The 15,127-nt window shown below is 39.9% G+C and overlaps 1 protein-coding gene across 1 annotated transcript in view; it reads right to left on the bottom strand.

Annotated features, from left to right (window-relative positions):
* Nucleotides 1-581: 581 nt before the first annotated feature.
* The window catches only part of CEP290 (centrosomal protein 290), a 73,767-nt gene continuing 59,221 nt past the window's right edge, over nucleotides 582-15,127 (bottom strand). The window contains exons 44-53 of the mRNA XM_054989425.1: nucleotides 14,718-14,852; nucleotides 13,532-13,618; nucleotides 11,438-11,602; nucleotides 10,679-10,801; nucleotides 10,284-10,456; nucleotides 8,040-8,181; nucleotides 4,560-4,633; nucleotides 4,354-4,457; nucleotides 2,024-2,112; nucleotides 582-1,217 (exon numbers count right to left, since the gene is read on the bottom strand). Of these exons, the coding sequence (XP_054845400.1) occupies nucleotides 1,029-1,217; nucleotides 2,024-2,112; nucleotides 4,354-4,457; nucleotides 4,560-4,633; nucleotides 8,040-8,181; nucleotides 10,284-10,456; nucleotides 10,679-10,801; nucleotides 11,438-11,602; nucleotides 13,532-13,618; nucleotides 14,718-14,852 (1,281 nt within the window). The 3' untranslated portion in view covers nucleotides 582-1,028. The remainder of the gene's footprint in view (nucleotides 1,218-2,023; nucleotides 2,113-4,353; nucleotides 4,458-4,559; nucleotides 4,634-8,039; nucleotides 8,182-10,283; nucleotides 10,457-10,678; nucleotides 10,802-11,437; nucleotides 11,603-13,531; nucleotides 13,619-14,717; nucleotides 14,853-15,127) is intronic.

Here is a 15,127-nt window from a genome sequence, read left to right as displayed (position 1 = left end):
GTGGTAACCGCAGGGCAGCTTCTTGTGCTACACACTGTACTCTGAAACACTGCGCTAGTGCATCTGTTGTGAAGGATACATGATGTAGCAATTGGTGTTCTTACATATTTTGAATGAAAAGGAATTATTTGGAAAGGACAGTGTCATTTTTCTTCATAGTTTAAAAGTGAATGTAAGAATTGTAGATACAAACTTTATACAACTGAGACACTTTCCATAGGTTGGATCCTCTGATTCTAATCTGTTAACAGTGCCACATGTCTTCTCCAACAGCAGAAGGAGGCTCCATCATTTGTGGAACGCAATTGTAGAATCCGTTCCTAGGTGCTATTAGAATAGAATATGTAATGCAAGAAGCCCTTATAACATTTTAAAATGCTCCCTTTAGAGACTGCAAATTTCTCTAGAAATGTATTCACTGTAACACTGAACACAATTCGCTTACATAAATTAATAATTTCTAACACTGTGGGGAGTGTTTCGCTTACCTTGTGATGATGCAACTAAAATTTTATCTTATTCACAAACACCAAAATCAATGAAATAAAGTTATCTGATAAGTTAAAAAAATTATTAAACAAAGCCTTTATATTGTCTCAATTTTAAATATATGACTAGATGAATAAGCATTACATCTACTGTTTGTATAACACGTTCATTATGAACATTAAAAAAACTGTTACACTGTATTCTGTGCAGTACAATAGAATATATTTAAGAATGTAATAAAAAACTTAGCATAATAAAAAACTTCCATGTTCTCAGAGTTACAATAGTATAAACCTATTATTATTTACCTTTTTTCCTACTTGAAAATAAGAATTGGTTCATATTCATCACAGAGATAGTTCCTTACTCACAAAAGAAGTTTACTAGAGGCTCATGGTGGGAATAAGCTTCACATTTTGTCATGCTTAAGGAAATGTCGGGCTTGACTCCTGATGAGTTTTTGTACTTCTTTACATTCTGGACCAGGACACATCGCCAAATGGGCAGCATTTACTTCAAGTAGATATCCACCTTCTGATTTAGTCAATAGAAACTCTGGTTGGAATATCTGTTTGAACACCATACTGTTCAGAAATAGTTTTCAATTTTTCTTCCAGAATAATATTTTTTTTAACTTCTTCATTATAGTTATATTTTAAATCCTCAATTTCTTCAAAAAAAGATGGGTCAAAATTACCCAATTCATTTTTCAACTTTTTGATTTCTTCCTAAAGAAGACAAAGCACCATTTTATTTCATATCAAAGAATATGGAACATTCTTACCACAATATCTTTATGCATTGTTCTATTATAAGTTCTTTATTTAAATAAAAGGAAGACCATAAATGGATATAATACAGCTAAAGTTAACTATTTAAAAAAGTTCCAGTATTTTCAATGGAGAATTCAATAATATGTTCAAATCTTTCCAACTGAACTACATATGGCCTAAAATTACTATGATGTGGCTGGAACGTGACCAAAGAGTGTGGACAGAATTTATCTTTCTGTTTAAGTCTAGCATCTAGTTAGTTGAACTTCACTGATGAGAGAAGATTTGCATTCATTGACTGCCTTGGAGAAAGACTAACTGTTACCTATGGTTTTTATTCTTAGGATCTTGCTAGTTTTCTAAAGTAGTATTTAGTTTATATGCTTGTAAATTAACAGTGAGCCGAACAAGACCAATGAGGAATTGTGGGGAAGGGAAACCACATTTTCCTTCCTCTGTCACCCCACCACACCTATGCTTTCCTTCTCTCTTGATCTTTTGTCTGCATCCTCTTACCCTTCACATCCTTCTCCTGGTTGTGATGGCCACTGGTGCCATTTTGGGATGTTATACAAAACTATTTGCCATCCAAAGTCAATTTTATGTTTTTATTTTATCAACACATTGTTTTTGTGCAACCCTGGGAGTTCCCCTGGGTTTGCAGAACTATTGTTGCTGAGGCTGGATGTATTTTCCAGATTTTTTGCTCTACCTGGAGGGCCTATCTTAGTACACAGATACAAGGAAGTTACAATACTAACCTTAAGGCACTGCTGTTCTAAATTTGAGGCTTTTAGCTGTGTCTTGAGGTCTGCTACTTCTGTTCTTAATTTGTACTGTTCATCTTTCTCTAGATGTTAAGAGAGATGCTTTTAGTCACAAAAAATTAACAGGCATGAAGATTAAGAAATTTCATTATTTATAAAGAATTGTCTGTGGTGCATATGCTTTTTATTCAAGGATGTAAGTAAACTGCTCTGACTTAGATGGCCCAGGCTAACCTTATTTTGTCAGATCTTGAAAGCTAAGCAGGTTCAGCCCTGGTAGTACTTGGATGGGAGTCCACCAAGGAAGTCTAGGGTTGCTATACAAAGGCAAGCAATGGCAAACCACCTGTTTGCGTCTTCCCTTGAGAACCCCAGCAGGGGTCACCATAAGTTGGCTGCAACTTGACAGCACTTTCCACCACCAAGTAAACTTGAAATAGGATATGAACATTGGGGTCCAGTTGCACCTTACAGACCAACTGGATTTCCAGGGTATGACCTTTTGAGAGCCAAAGCTTCCTTTGTCAGGTACAAGGAGTGGGAAAAGGTAGGAGTCTTTATCATTCAGACAAAGGATGGGAGGAATATTGCAAACCAGAGTGTCAAGAAGCTAGTTATAATACATGTAATTAGTTTAACAGAGCAGAGGTACAAAGTGCAGAAAATTGGCATCTGTAGTGCGAGAAAAATCCTATGCCCCAATTCAACCCTAGGGGCAATCAGTTTCAGCAATCTCATGGAATAATTTCCTTTTGAAGTCTCTGTGTTTGAGATCAACAAAGTTTGGATATCAAGGGATAACCTGCTACATGATCAGCCCAAACTGGACATCAACAGAACACCACCAGTAGTCACGTACAGTTCAGAGCTCATAACAGTTCAACACCAGACAACAACTGAACACTGCCTGTAGTCACATACAGTTCACGGCTCATAGCAGTTCAACACATTAATAACTTGTAACCTGCGTTGGTCAATGATACTCCATTACCACAGGCATTGAGAGACCAACCTTTTGCCCATAGACAGCCCTCCCAGCCTTAAACAACAACTCACTCACAATAATGCACTTCCCAACATGGACACTGACTCTAGAACCTGGACTTGTAATAAACCAAGATGCCAAGTCTGTCCTCATATTTATTCTAACAGCATCAGTGGATCTAACACCACCACCAGTTATACCATCTCATGTTCATTCATTTGTTCATCTTCCAATGTTATATATGTCATCATGTGTCAGCAATCCACTTCTATTCTTTGCATTAGACAAACATGTCAGTCCCTACACAAAATAATAAATGGACATAGATCTGACATTAAAAGTCATAACATTCAAAAACTAGTGGGAGAACATTTTAATCTTCCAGGACGTTCCATCACTGGCCTAAAAGTTGCAGTTACTGTGTGAGGTTGCTGAAATTGAATTTATTTACAGGTTTGGAGCAATGGACCCCCCCCCCCCCCAAGTTTCATTCGGGAAATAGGCTTTCTCTTGGAGTACAGATGCTAATTTTTACACCCCTGCTCTGTTAGGCTAATTACAACATGTATTATAGCTAGCTTCCCGACACTCTAAATTGCAATATCCTTCCCACCCTCTGTGTGGATCATAAAGACTTCTACCTTTTCTCACTCCTTATATCTGACAAAAGGAAGCTCATACTCTGGAAATCTAGTTGATCTGTTAAGGTGCAACTGGACTTGAATCTTGTTCTTCTGCTGCTGACCAAAATAGCTATGTACCTGGAACAAGAAATAGGATGTGTAAGTTAAACTAAGCTCTATGAGGAAAATACATCCAGTTTATACAAATAATGGACATATTCTGAACTGCAGTGCCAAAATGCACTACAGCACTAGACTTATTATATATTACATGGTAAGTGTTTTAGAATAATTTTCAATCTGTTTGTCTTACAATTAGATATTACCCACAGCTTCTAAATTAGTATTTTTAGTTGTTTTAGTAAAAATACTCAGCTGAAAATCTTTATCTAGTTCAGAATGTCAATAATGAACCATCAAAGCTACCAGTGCCTTCCAGTGCTCAATTTAGTTTCTACTCTTCTCACTGTCCTTGAGATACTTCATGCCAATTTTATTATGTAAAACTTCCAATGCAAGCACTGTACAGGGAACAAAGCACACTGGTTCTCCCAGTTGTCTAAAAACCTTCCAAGACTTTCACCAGTTTTCTCAGGAAAAAGTGAGATTTATTAGAGTTCGGGGAAGAACTCTGTTGTCTATTTTAATTAAAATACCCATGACTGAAACAGAAGTTTGTAAGATAGGTTGCATTCCATGAGTAGTTAAAATGTTACCCGCTGCAAAGCCATCTCCTTCCTTAACTTCAGTATGATTTTGGCAAACCTCCACCTGGTGAGCTAGTTCTGCTTTTTCCTTTTCCAAACGATTATTGGTTAACCTGCAGCATCATTAAACAGACCACAGAATACTAGGTCACGATAGATATTTTTTTCAGATCAGTTCTGGGTTAAGAAACAAACTTGTATTTTCTGCATCTTACCTGAGAAGCTGAAGTTCTCTCAGAAGTCCTTGTTCTGTTTTAACACCCTCAGGAAAGTTTTTGAGAAGCTCAATCTTTATATTAAAAACAGTTTAATGTTATTATTTATACTGAAGTATCAGCATATGTGATATCTTATTAGAAGAGAGAGATGCCCCACAATTAACTATATGCAACGTTAATGAATGGTAGCATGTCACGTAGACATAAAAACAGATGCAAACTCCTGCTAGTAAACATTTCGCCAATGGCAGCCATCAATATAGTGTCACGAGACCATGATGAAGACAATACATACGGAACTATGACATGTAATTTTCTCTTAGGATTGTACCTGAGCTTTATATTCTTGTTCCCCTCACTGTGTAGTGAAATCTGCATGAACAGAACTCTTCATTTTACAAATATTTTATGGGAGATCCTGGACCCTGTTACATAAAACCTGCTTTCTGGTGGGAACTATTTCAAAGCATCAGGGACAGCCTACATGCATGCACAATCTAACTCACCTGGGCATGGAAGTGTGGGTTCTCCCTGTCCTCTTGGATGTACCCAGAAGCTAAGCATCTAAACAGGGTTATGGTTATAAAAATTATACTTGAACAAGCACAGAGCTAGCAAGGACTTCTGGGAGTTGCTTCATTTGCCCCTGTATCCCTTTTCCCCTCATGATTTCCTTGTTTTCTCCTCATGGCAGAAACCATATCCTCTCCCCCTTTCCCTTCCCCCTCACCAACAAACCTTTTTTTATTTCTCCTCTCAGTCTTCAGATTTTAAATGTATTTACTTGATTTGTACCCCACTTTTCTCCCCAATAGGGATCCAAAGCAGCTTACATAATTTTTCTCTCCTCCACTTTATCCTCACAACCATCCTGTGGGGTGGATTAGCAGAGGGAGGGTTACTGGCCCAAGGTGAACCAGCAAGCTTCCATGGGAGAGTAGGGATTTGAACTTGGATCTCCCTGACCCCAGACTGGCATTCTAGCAACTACACTATTCTGGTGCTAAGCTTTCTGTTCTTTCCTCCCCCTGGCAACTTTTCCCTGAAAAAGTCTGGCCATGTTTCAAGAGTAATGCAGTAGCAAGATGCTCAAGTGATTTGTATGGTGACTAGGGGGAAAAAATCAAGAATTACCAGAATCCCTAAGCGGCAAGCCGCTTCGGGCAAGCTGCTTTGGGATTCTGGTATTTAGCTTGCTTTGGTATGCTCCGTAAACATTCGGAGCATACTGAAGTGAGGGGAAGCAAACTCCCCACCTCCACCCACCCACCCCACTTACCTGGCTGGCAGAGAGGGGAGGCCAATAAGCTGGCCGGTGGGGAAGGCAGGAGCTGGCTCCTCCACCGCCCAAACCGTGTCCTCCACCACTGCAGCGGCCAGCTGGGTGGAGGGGAAGGCCGGAGCCGGCTCCTGTGGGGCCTGCGCTGCCTCTTGCACCACCACAGCAGCCAGCTGGGTGGCGGGGAAGGCCGGAGCCGGCTCCTGTGGGGCCTGCACTACCTCCTCTGTGGACGCAGCGGTCAGCAGGGCTGCGGGGAAGGCCTGGATCAGCTGCTTGGCGGGAATCTCTCTGCCAAACAGCTGGTCCGCAGGTTTAAATGCCCCTTTCCATGCTGCTTCACTACACAAATTTCATAGTAATAAGTTGCCCAGTGGATGCTGTTGGGCCTGGCCCCAGTAAGTCCTCCCTCCAGGGCAGAAGGGAAGGGAGCAGGGATGGGCTAGGAGAACAAAATTGCCCTGGAAAGATTGCTCCCTTTGCTTTTTACTGACAGAAACCAATATTGGAAGGCTGGTAATATTGTTGATGTTGCCTAGAAAAACCCCACAATTGCCACTGAGATTTCAGAGAGTATTCATTTCTTAAAGGTACAGGTGCTGCTTCTATTATTTGAGGGGGGATTAGCACTCCAATGTATTTTTTTAGATTACAGGCTTTTCTGCAAACTTTGGGCTTTTGTCAGATTTGTAGAAAGATCTGACTTGTCCATTCATGGCTCCAGTCTCTGCCTTTAAATATCCACAGATGGAGCCACACTGAGAATTGGATATATTGTTTTCAAAGTTTTTCTGAGATATTAAAATTACTGGAAATGAAAGTAAATGTGGTACAAGTTATTCAGCTGGAGTTTTTTGGCAACCATGTCTAACCTAGGATACGATGTCAAGAGCACTTACAAGTCAATGCTCCATTAGCTGGCTTCCCTTTCAATGGCATCCAGACAAGAATAAAAGAACATGAAAGACACTGCAGACTTGGACAACCTGAAAAATCAGCAGTGGCTGAACATAGCCTAACTCAAACAGGGCACAGTATCTTATTCCAGGACACCAAAATACTGGACAACACTTCCAACTACTTTGTCAGACTGCACAGGGAAGCCATTGAAATTCACAAGCATAAGCAAAACTTCAACAGGAAAGAAGAAACCTTAAGAATGAACAGAGCATGGTTTCCAGTTCTGAAAAACACCAGGCTAACAAAACACTCTATCCCCGACAATAGCCCTGCAGAGAAGATTAGCACATCAAGCACCAATCCATATGCAAAAGAACCTCCTCAGGATACAGTGAAGCCTCCTGCCATTAGCATTCCACACCCTGGGAAACTCTTACAGGATGACTCAGCTCAACCCCACCCCTCCTGAGTAGATACAAATGACCTACATCTTTTCCACACTGTGACACAGAGATCTCTGTCTTTTGGTGCTACACCTCTGAAGATGCCAGCCACAGCTGCTGGCGAAACGTCAGGAACTACAATGCCAAGACCACGGCAATACAGCCCGGAAAACCCACAACAGCCAGAAAGATTTTTACTTACTGTATATGTCCCGTATTTCTAGTGTCCACAAGGCAGTCTTTACATCCGGAATAGCACGGCTTTTTATTCAGAAGACGGTATCAGTCTTCTGAATTTACTGAGTTGGAAACTCCCTGCTCTGTCAGGCCACAAGAAAAACTCTCCTTGTTCAGCTTTGTTAAGATGAATATATAACTGAATAACAAATTTGTAAAGTAACATAAAGAAAAAGGGTGGAAGGAGCCCAACACCAGCCTAATGTATATACAAGATGGTTACAATGAAAATAACTGTTTGGCATTGTAAATGCCCTGGGTGGCCCCAAAGGGGAAACCGGGCCTGTTCCCTTTAAAGTGAGAAGGCAAGGCCCTTTCCCCAGATGTTCCTTCCCCTCTGGTTTATCTTCAGAAAACTTTAGAATATTAAGGCTTTGTTTCAACGTTTGAGGAAAAGCTCTGCTAGAGGCAGCCTATTGAGCACTGAGCCTAAACAAGGCTTTCCTTCTCCGCAAAAAATGCGGTGGGATGAGGATCTGGTGCTATCTCAAGTAAAGACTGCCCTCTGAGACGAGGAAAACCCCCCGATATTAAGGCATTCTAACATTCTACTGCGCACTAAAATTCTGCCGATGGTATTCAACTAGTAAATGGTTAGCAAAAGCAAGTTTTACTCACTTGGACTTTCAAGTCTTGGATATAGTTTTCTTTTTTTTCTTCACTATCTGTTGCTTTCCGTAGCGTATGTTTAAGGTCACTAATGGTTTGATTTTTTTTGGCAATATCAGCATCCATTTCTTTCATCTTATTTTCATACATTCTGAAAGTATAAGATTAAGAGCCATTTACCCAATAAAATTTCCAGATTTAAAATCTTAAACTGTAATGCAAAACAAGTGCTGCAAAGACCAAACGTTTTACAAAGCACAAAAAAATAAGGAAAAACAAAAACAATACATATGTCTACAATTGATATCAATACTTCACATACCACAAACTCCTATTGCAGAAATCAGTTTGTGATTGAAACTGAATGTACTAGCTATTACATCTATTTTGCTGTGAATTTACACAATAGAAAGGCCCAAATTATGGGATTCAAAAGTGAGACAGGCTACAAGGAAGTCTGGAGGCTGGGTAGTTTTGTGGCTATCTGTCAGTAAACATATAGTCTATAGTGCAATTCTATGCAGAGTTGCACTGATTTCAGTGGGCATAGACTGGAGTAACTCCAAACAAAACTGCATTGTTATGCTCATCCAATGCAGGGAATATTCTCTTGTCATGACACATATCCAATACTGTTGCCCAAAGTTCAAGAAAAGTGGATCCCATCTGGGCATAAGTTTCTACTTCAGGGTGGGCAGAAGACAGACTAAGAGCCACCACTAGGCTCTTTCCAATTAACCTGATATTTGCTGGTTACTGAGAAGAATGAGAAGAATTGAGAAGAACACTGGACTGGGTGGACCTTGATTTTAATAACTGCTAAGGCATTTCTTATACAAAAACAAAAGTACATATTCAGTGCCATTGCACACAGATTAGTTGCGTCAGTTACAAAGGGAACCTATGTATATACTTGCTTTGTAAATTTATAACACAGTGGGCCACAGATATTCTAGTAAACAGAAAACAACAAACTGATGTGATATTATTCTCATCAATTTAACAGAACATTCTGTCAGTGAGGCATATATATTTTGTAAAGCTTCCTCAATTCAGAGACTTTGTGAATCAGATACCAAGTTATGCATACTGACTCTACCATTAAAAACCTTCAGAATATGTAAGAGAAGTGCAAATAAATCTGAAAATGAGCATCTCACTCATTGGAAATATTTAGGGGGGAAACAAATACATAACAACTGCCCCCATGATAAGACATTGAAATGAGTGGATTGCTGACACCTTTGTGGCACCATTACTTCCTATCCTATTGCCGTTCTGCAGAAGGGAAATAAGTCTCAGATAGCAGAGTGATTATACTGGAATCATGACCAATCCAACTGATATCCACCAATCACAAAGAGGTGTGCCACCAATACCTTTGTGAATAATGCATACAGATTCAGTCAACCAATGTGGGACACTGTGGCTGGGGCCCCTGACATCAGGCAGTTGCTGCCAACATATGGAATACACCAAGGGAGGGAAACAAAGGGAAGGATCTCCCAAGTGGAAACAGCACTGTGGTACAATCAGCAGGAGTTCTGAAGATGTGGATTCAAGCCCGCTTTTGCTAGGTGGACATCAGGAAAGTGAACATGGCCCACTTCAACCACAGCATTCTTATATTCCTGTATCTGACAAGATTCCAATAGAACATGCAAGAGCCCTCACAATGAAGTGCTCAGAGAGCCCTTTTGTGACCTTGGCTCTCCATTCATTCACACTTGATCTCATCCCCCTGCAAACTTCATGGCTTATGAGACACCAGCAGTAGTGCAAGAACATGTAACTTATGCAGGAGAATGTAACTTGGAGATCCTCCTCCCCTTGCCCCCCTCAGACTGCCCTCTCCTGGCAAGATGAATTCAGCTGAGATTAGCAATGAGTGGGGGATGGAGCCTAGTCTCTATCTAACTTCCATCGAGCAGACACATACCTGAAGAGCAATTCACACATTCACTGAATAGCGTCAGGAACTCGGAAACCAAGTCAGAGGAATGGGGTGGCCATTCCTCTCTTTCTTGCAAGCTGTACTAACAGACCAGAATCACAAGAAGAGCTGTCCCCAATTACTGCATCCCCATCAGCAGAGTAACTATACCAGTCAAATAAGTGACTGCTGACTGGGTCAGAATCGAAAGCTCTGCCTATATGTTTGAAGCAGGGTGTGAACATTTGCCTTTTGGGATGGGGGGCTCAGGATGGGCTGCTGTAATAGCATAGCGTAGCATAGCAGTTTTCAGTTCCTACCTTGTTATGACAATGGATTTCCAACCCTTGCTGTCAGCTCCCTCAAGTTGTGGGTTTCTGCTTTCAGCCAAGCTTAACTTTCTTACTGTCTCCTCCAGTTTTGCAGTCAATTTCTCATTTAGTATCTCAAGATTGTTCCTGGCAATGCGTAGTTTCTCTCCATTCTCTATTTCCTATTAACCAATTTTAAAATTTTGTTTTAAAACCAAGAGGCTGCATAGGTTAGGTTCTTTGCTTTGTGGAAGGGAGCAAGGATCAAGTAGGATCAAGTAGGATCAAGTCAAATAAGCAATTTTAAGGTGTTTATATTTCAAAACAAAAATCTTTTTGCATTGTGGTAAGAACCCAGCTGCAATAAAAAAATCATAAATACTTGTAATTTTCTATCTTCTTACCTTTTTCAGCTCTTTCCGTATTCTCTCATTTTCAGCAATGATTTTTTCTGTGCCTTTAGTCTTCAACTCATAACGCGTACTTAGTTCACCGCCAAGGTGAAGTTTTAGTTTTTCCACTTCAGACTTCATTGTTTCACAAGTAAAAACAGAAAGGAATAGTGGTTATCTACTAAACTGCTAATATCATGACAATCTGCAAATTACAGTGACCATTTCAGTAACGGCAAAGCTCACAGTGATTTTTATACAACTGTAATACACCTTCTGTAGTACACACAGTAATATTTTTAAAATGTGAAAAATGCTGGCACTAACTGGAGAGCGGATATGCCTTTGCCATTTGCTACTGTTGCTGGGGTCAATTAAGACCCACAGACTCTCCATTTGCCTGGATAAAGGACCCTTAAGGATCAAAATCATCGACTGCTACCTGACACTGGCTGCAGGCTGACACAGTTCGGGGGTGGGGATGTTATTCTGTCATGACCACTGTGGAGCCTTTGAAGAGAAACGACTGTAGCAAGAGGCCTGTGGAGATATTATATCACTGCTGCCTAAGTAACTTGCTGAATTTTGCTTTTTTTAATGATAGAATCTTAGAAGCCAACTGCCAGGCAGAAAGGTGGTATACAATTATCAGGATACATTTATATCAGGATATCATTAATATCAGGATACATTTATATGCTGATATTAAACCAAATAATATTCAAGACTATGGAAATCCCATTTTACCTCCCCCCCCCTTTTTTTTTTTACCTTTAAGCACTGATTTTCTTGTTCAAGGTTGGCAATTTTTTCACTGGAGATCACTCCAGGTGCTTTTTTTAGCTCTTCATTTTCTCTTTGGACCCTCTCAACAACCTTTTTCATCAAACCAATTGTTTTCTCTAACTCTGGAACAGTTTTCCCACTTCTTCCAGCCTTTATAAAAAATCAAAGGAAAGAATATTTCACATGAGCCCCTTCCATTCCACAAACTAAACAAACCTAGTATGATGAATGCTTCTAATATCCTAGATGGACTTCTGTAATGTCTCTCCTTCAGCTGAAATATTTCCCCCTGACTGAGGACCCAGGTTACTTACAAGCTACACATTTGCTACAAACTTGATCCAATATGGTGATGTAATGGCATTATCTCCACGGTACACAAAAGGAGGAAGAGTTAGACAATAACAACTAGTTGTCTATTTGAGATTAGACTGAGGCAAAATTGGTCTTAAGCAAAGCAAAACTGAGACATCCTCCAACTGCTTATCCTTACAGCATATCTTTAACTGATAGGATCAGAAACTTGCTGCAATACTACAAATAATGAGGTTAAGGATGGTGATAAACTAGTTTAGGACAGTTGTTCCTAACCTCTTTGATATGGTGTCCAAATTTATTTTATATCCAGGGCTTGCCCAAGAGACTGAGAAAGGGAGGGCAGGTTGAGGAGATGCAGGAAGATGATAGATGTCAGCAAAGAGGTGGGGTGGCAAGTGGCTCAGTGCAGTATATCTCCCATAACAGAGAGAGGGCAGTGAGGCACTGTAGGAGGCTGGGCAAGAGGTTGGGATGCTGAAGGAGCAGTGGAAATACAGCATCTATGCTCACACATATCTCTTTCTCTCACTTATCCAGGTGCTGAACAGCTCCTACCCATCTCCAGCCTTTCCTCCTCCTTCTATCTACTACCATAAGGTTATTGGTTGCCAGACAGCTCCCCCCCCCCTTATTATTGTTGCAAAGAGGGAGGGTGAGGCAAGAATGTGAGAAGCTGTAAAAAAAGAAGAGGAGAGAAACAGTAAGGTGCAAAGGATAGGAACTGCCATTAGGGACGACTGGCCTGCAACCCACTTTCAGAAGCTTCGTGACTCATTTTTTGGGTCCCAACCCACAGGTTTGGAAACACTGGTTTAGGGCAAACCTTTTTTATGAGGTACAAGCTAAAGGAGATGGCTCAGTAACCAAATCCAGTTCCAGAGGCTTTCCCAACATGGTCCTTGACCCCCAAACTCTCTCATTTATGAACCTCGGCCAGTTTTATCTAAGAGACAAAAGGACCCTCCATTGTACACAGAAACAGAGATGTCTTGCTCCACATGAGCTAAATGCTCAAAGGTACTGGGCATGAAACTGACCTATAGTAGTCAGGAAAGAGAGCACTAAGCAGCAAGGAACAGGGAACTTGTTTTGAATAACTGGAAGCTTCTAAGATGCAGCTGGTCATACTCTGGTCATGAGGGATATATGAGAACTTCCAGGGCCAACAAGAAAGGCCCCAGTTGCTTTACTCTTCATAAGCCAAGAGAAAGCCAAAGATTCTGTTACTGTCCATATTGGAGGAGGATAAAACTAACCACAGTCATCATATACATACTGAATATGTATATACATATTCATATACATCATATAGATACAGAAACTAGCCCAAGGTTCTATATTAACAAGTGAAGATGATTAGCTTGGTGGAATTGTATTAATAAAGTAGACACTCTAGGGTAATTATCATGGGGGATAGGCCAGAAGCCCCTTCCTAAAATGCACAGGAAGTTGATTTTAAAAGTAATTTGTGCTTCAAAAGCACAACTTCTATTCAAAGTGTAAATAGGTCAAATGACTGCTGGCTATGCAGAAGTTCTTGCATATGCTCATAGAAGCTCTATAGATTCTCACCACAGACAGACTTACTATCTAATAGAACATGTGTATATCCTCTCGATGTGCATCCAATTATCAAAGAAGCATAGCAACATTTTCATCATTTTTTCAAAATTAAGGAAAAAAGCTTCAAAATATTTTTGTTTCAAGGTGACTATTAGTTTAGTCTTGTTCTCAGAACACATTTCACACCATAATACTCACCCCTCTGACACTGCCTAACTTCCGTTCAGCTTCTACTTTGTCTCTCTTGAGAAGCTCACACATTTCTTTTAAGTCACCTACTTGATCCTAACCAGTGGGGGGGAAATGATAATCTTATTCAGGTTAAAAGTGTCTTCTCAAAATGACATTTTTATATTGAACTGACAATAAAAAAGACTATGCATGCAAAGAAGGAAAAATTAAATTGCTACTTTCACAGTGGCACCAATGTTCTCATTCAACAGAGAGCAGCATGCCTATTGCTGACCCACCCTTGATAACCCCCAGCTTGCTGCTTACAGACATAGCTTAATGCAAATGTCATTTGTTTCTGCTCAGACTGCACTGGCTTATCATCTTTGTCAACTGCCACAACCTGGCAAATTTACAGCCCTTTTTTACTACTATATGTTTTTAATTAAATGTTATTACGCTATTTATAAACTGCTAATGTTATATATAATGCTGTCAACCATGTATGTGCAAAATATACACAGCTAATGATACACTCCATGGACAACCAGACTGTTTGAAAATTGCCAGCGTTTTGAGGGGCAAACTGGAGGATGACTAGATAATAATGGGAGAGTAGTTATACATGTTATTGCTAATACTTGTCACCAATATTATAGAGACAAGGGTTCTAGTCCAGAGAAAGCAATCCACACAACAAGCAAGCTTATGCATGCAAATCATACAGCATCAGAATCAGTCAAGAATCCAAATACACATTGGAATAGGGAAGCTGACCGATGGCACTGCATTTATAGAAATGGGATATACAGTATATCCAAATGTCCTAACAATGTTTAGATATGGATCCATATTTGGATGTGCATCAGGATATAGCCACTGAATGCTACTGTGTCTCTTGTAGTCAGTTTTACAAGGGAATTCAGAAATGCAGCCCTAACATTTAGGACATCTCACCCCTGCCTCCAATTCAAAATAAAAGAATTGATATTTTGAAAGATCTGCTACATTCACGTTTTGCAGCTATTTTTTAAATTTTAAATTTGCCTTTGAATTGGCTCCAATAACTTCCTGCTACTAAATGAAAACACTTTTACTGATGGAAGGAGTTTTCCTAAGGCAGAATGCCTCATTCCCTTGGTGGAAAGCCCCCTTATTTAGAAAAAGGCAGTCATTTGTTCTAATATATCTTTATATATTTGTTAAAATATACCTTTAATCTCGGCAAGTCTTTATTGGCTTGTTCTAGCTGGAATCGTAGTTCCATATTTTCAGAAGATAACCTTATATTCTCCTTCTGAAGCTCTTGTTCTTTTTGGCATAGATCATCTGATCCTAGTCCGGAAGTCTTGGAATGGATAGAAGGAGCATAGTTAAATCACCACATAAAAATGCAAAATACCCATATTATGTTAATGAAGACAGCTTCTTCAGGTACTGTGATACAAGATAATATTTAATAACGTTCTCTTTTTACAAATAAAAAAGTCTATTTTTGCCAGCCCTCTTTCAACAAATTCATTAGAAGGTAACAGTGAATCACCCTACATGAGTATATTAAGCAAATGCTTCCTACACCAAGGATAGAACCATGTAGGTGTGTGTGCGTGTTAGCAAATGGTT

The sequence above is a fragment of the Eublepharis macularius genome, chromosome 9 (genome assembly GCF_028583425.1).
Source record: "Eublepharis macularius isolate TG4126 chromosome 9, MPM_Emac_v1.0, whole genome shotgun sequence".
NCBI classification, from domain to species: Eukaryota; Metazoa; Chordata; class Lepidosauria; order Squamata; family Eublepharidae; genus Eublepharis; species Eublepharis macularius.
Note: the sequence above shows the minus strand (reverse complement) of the source record. Positions and strands in the feature narration are given on the sequence as shown.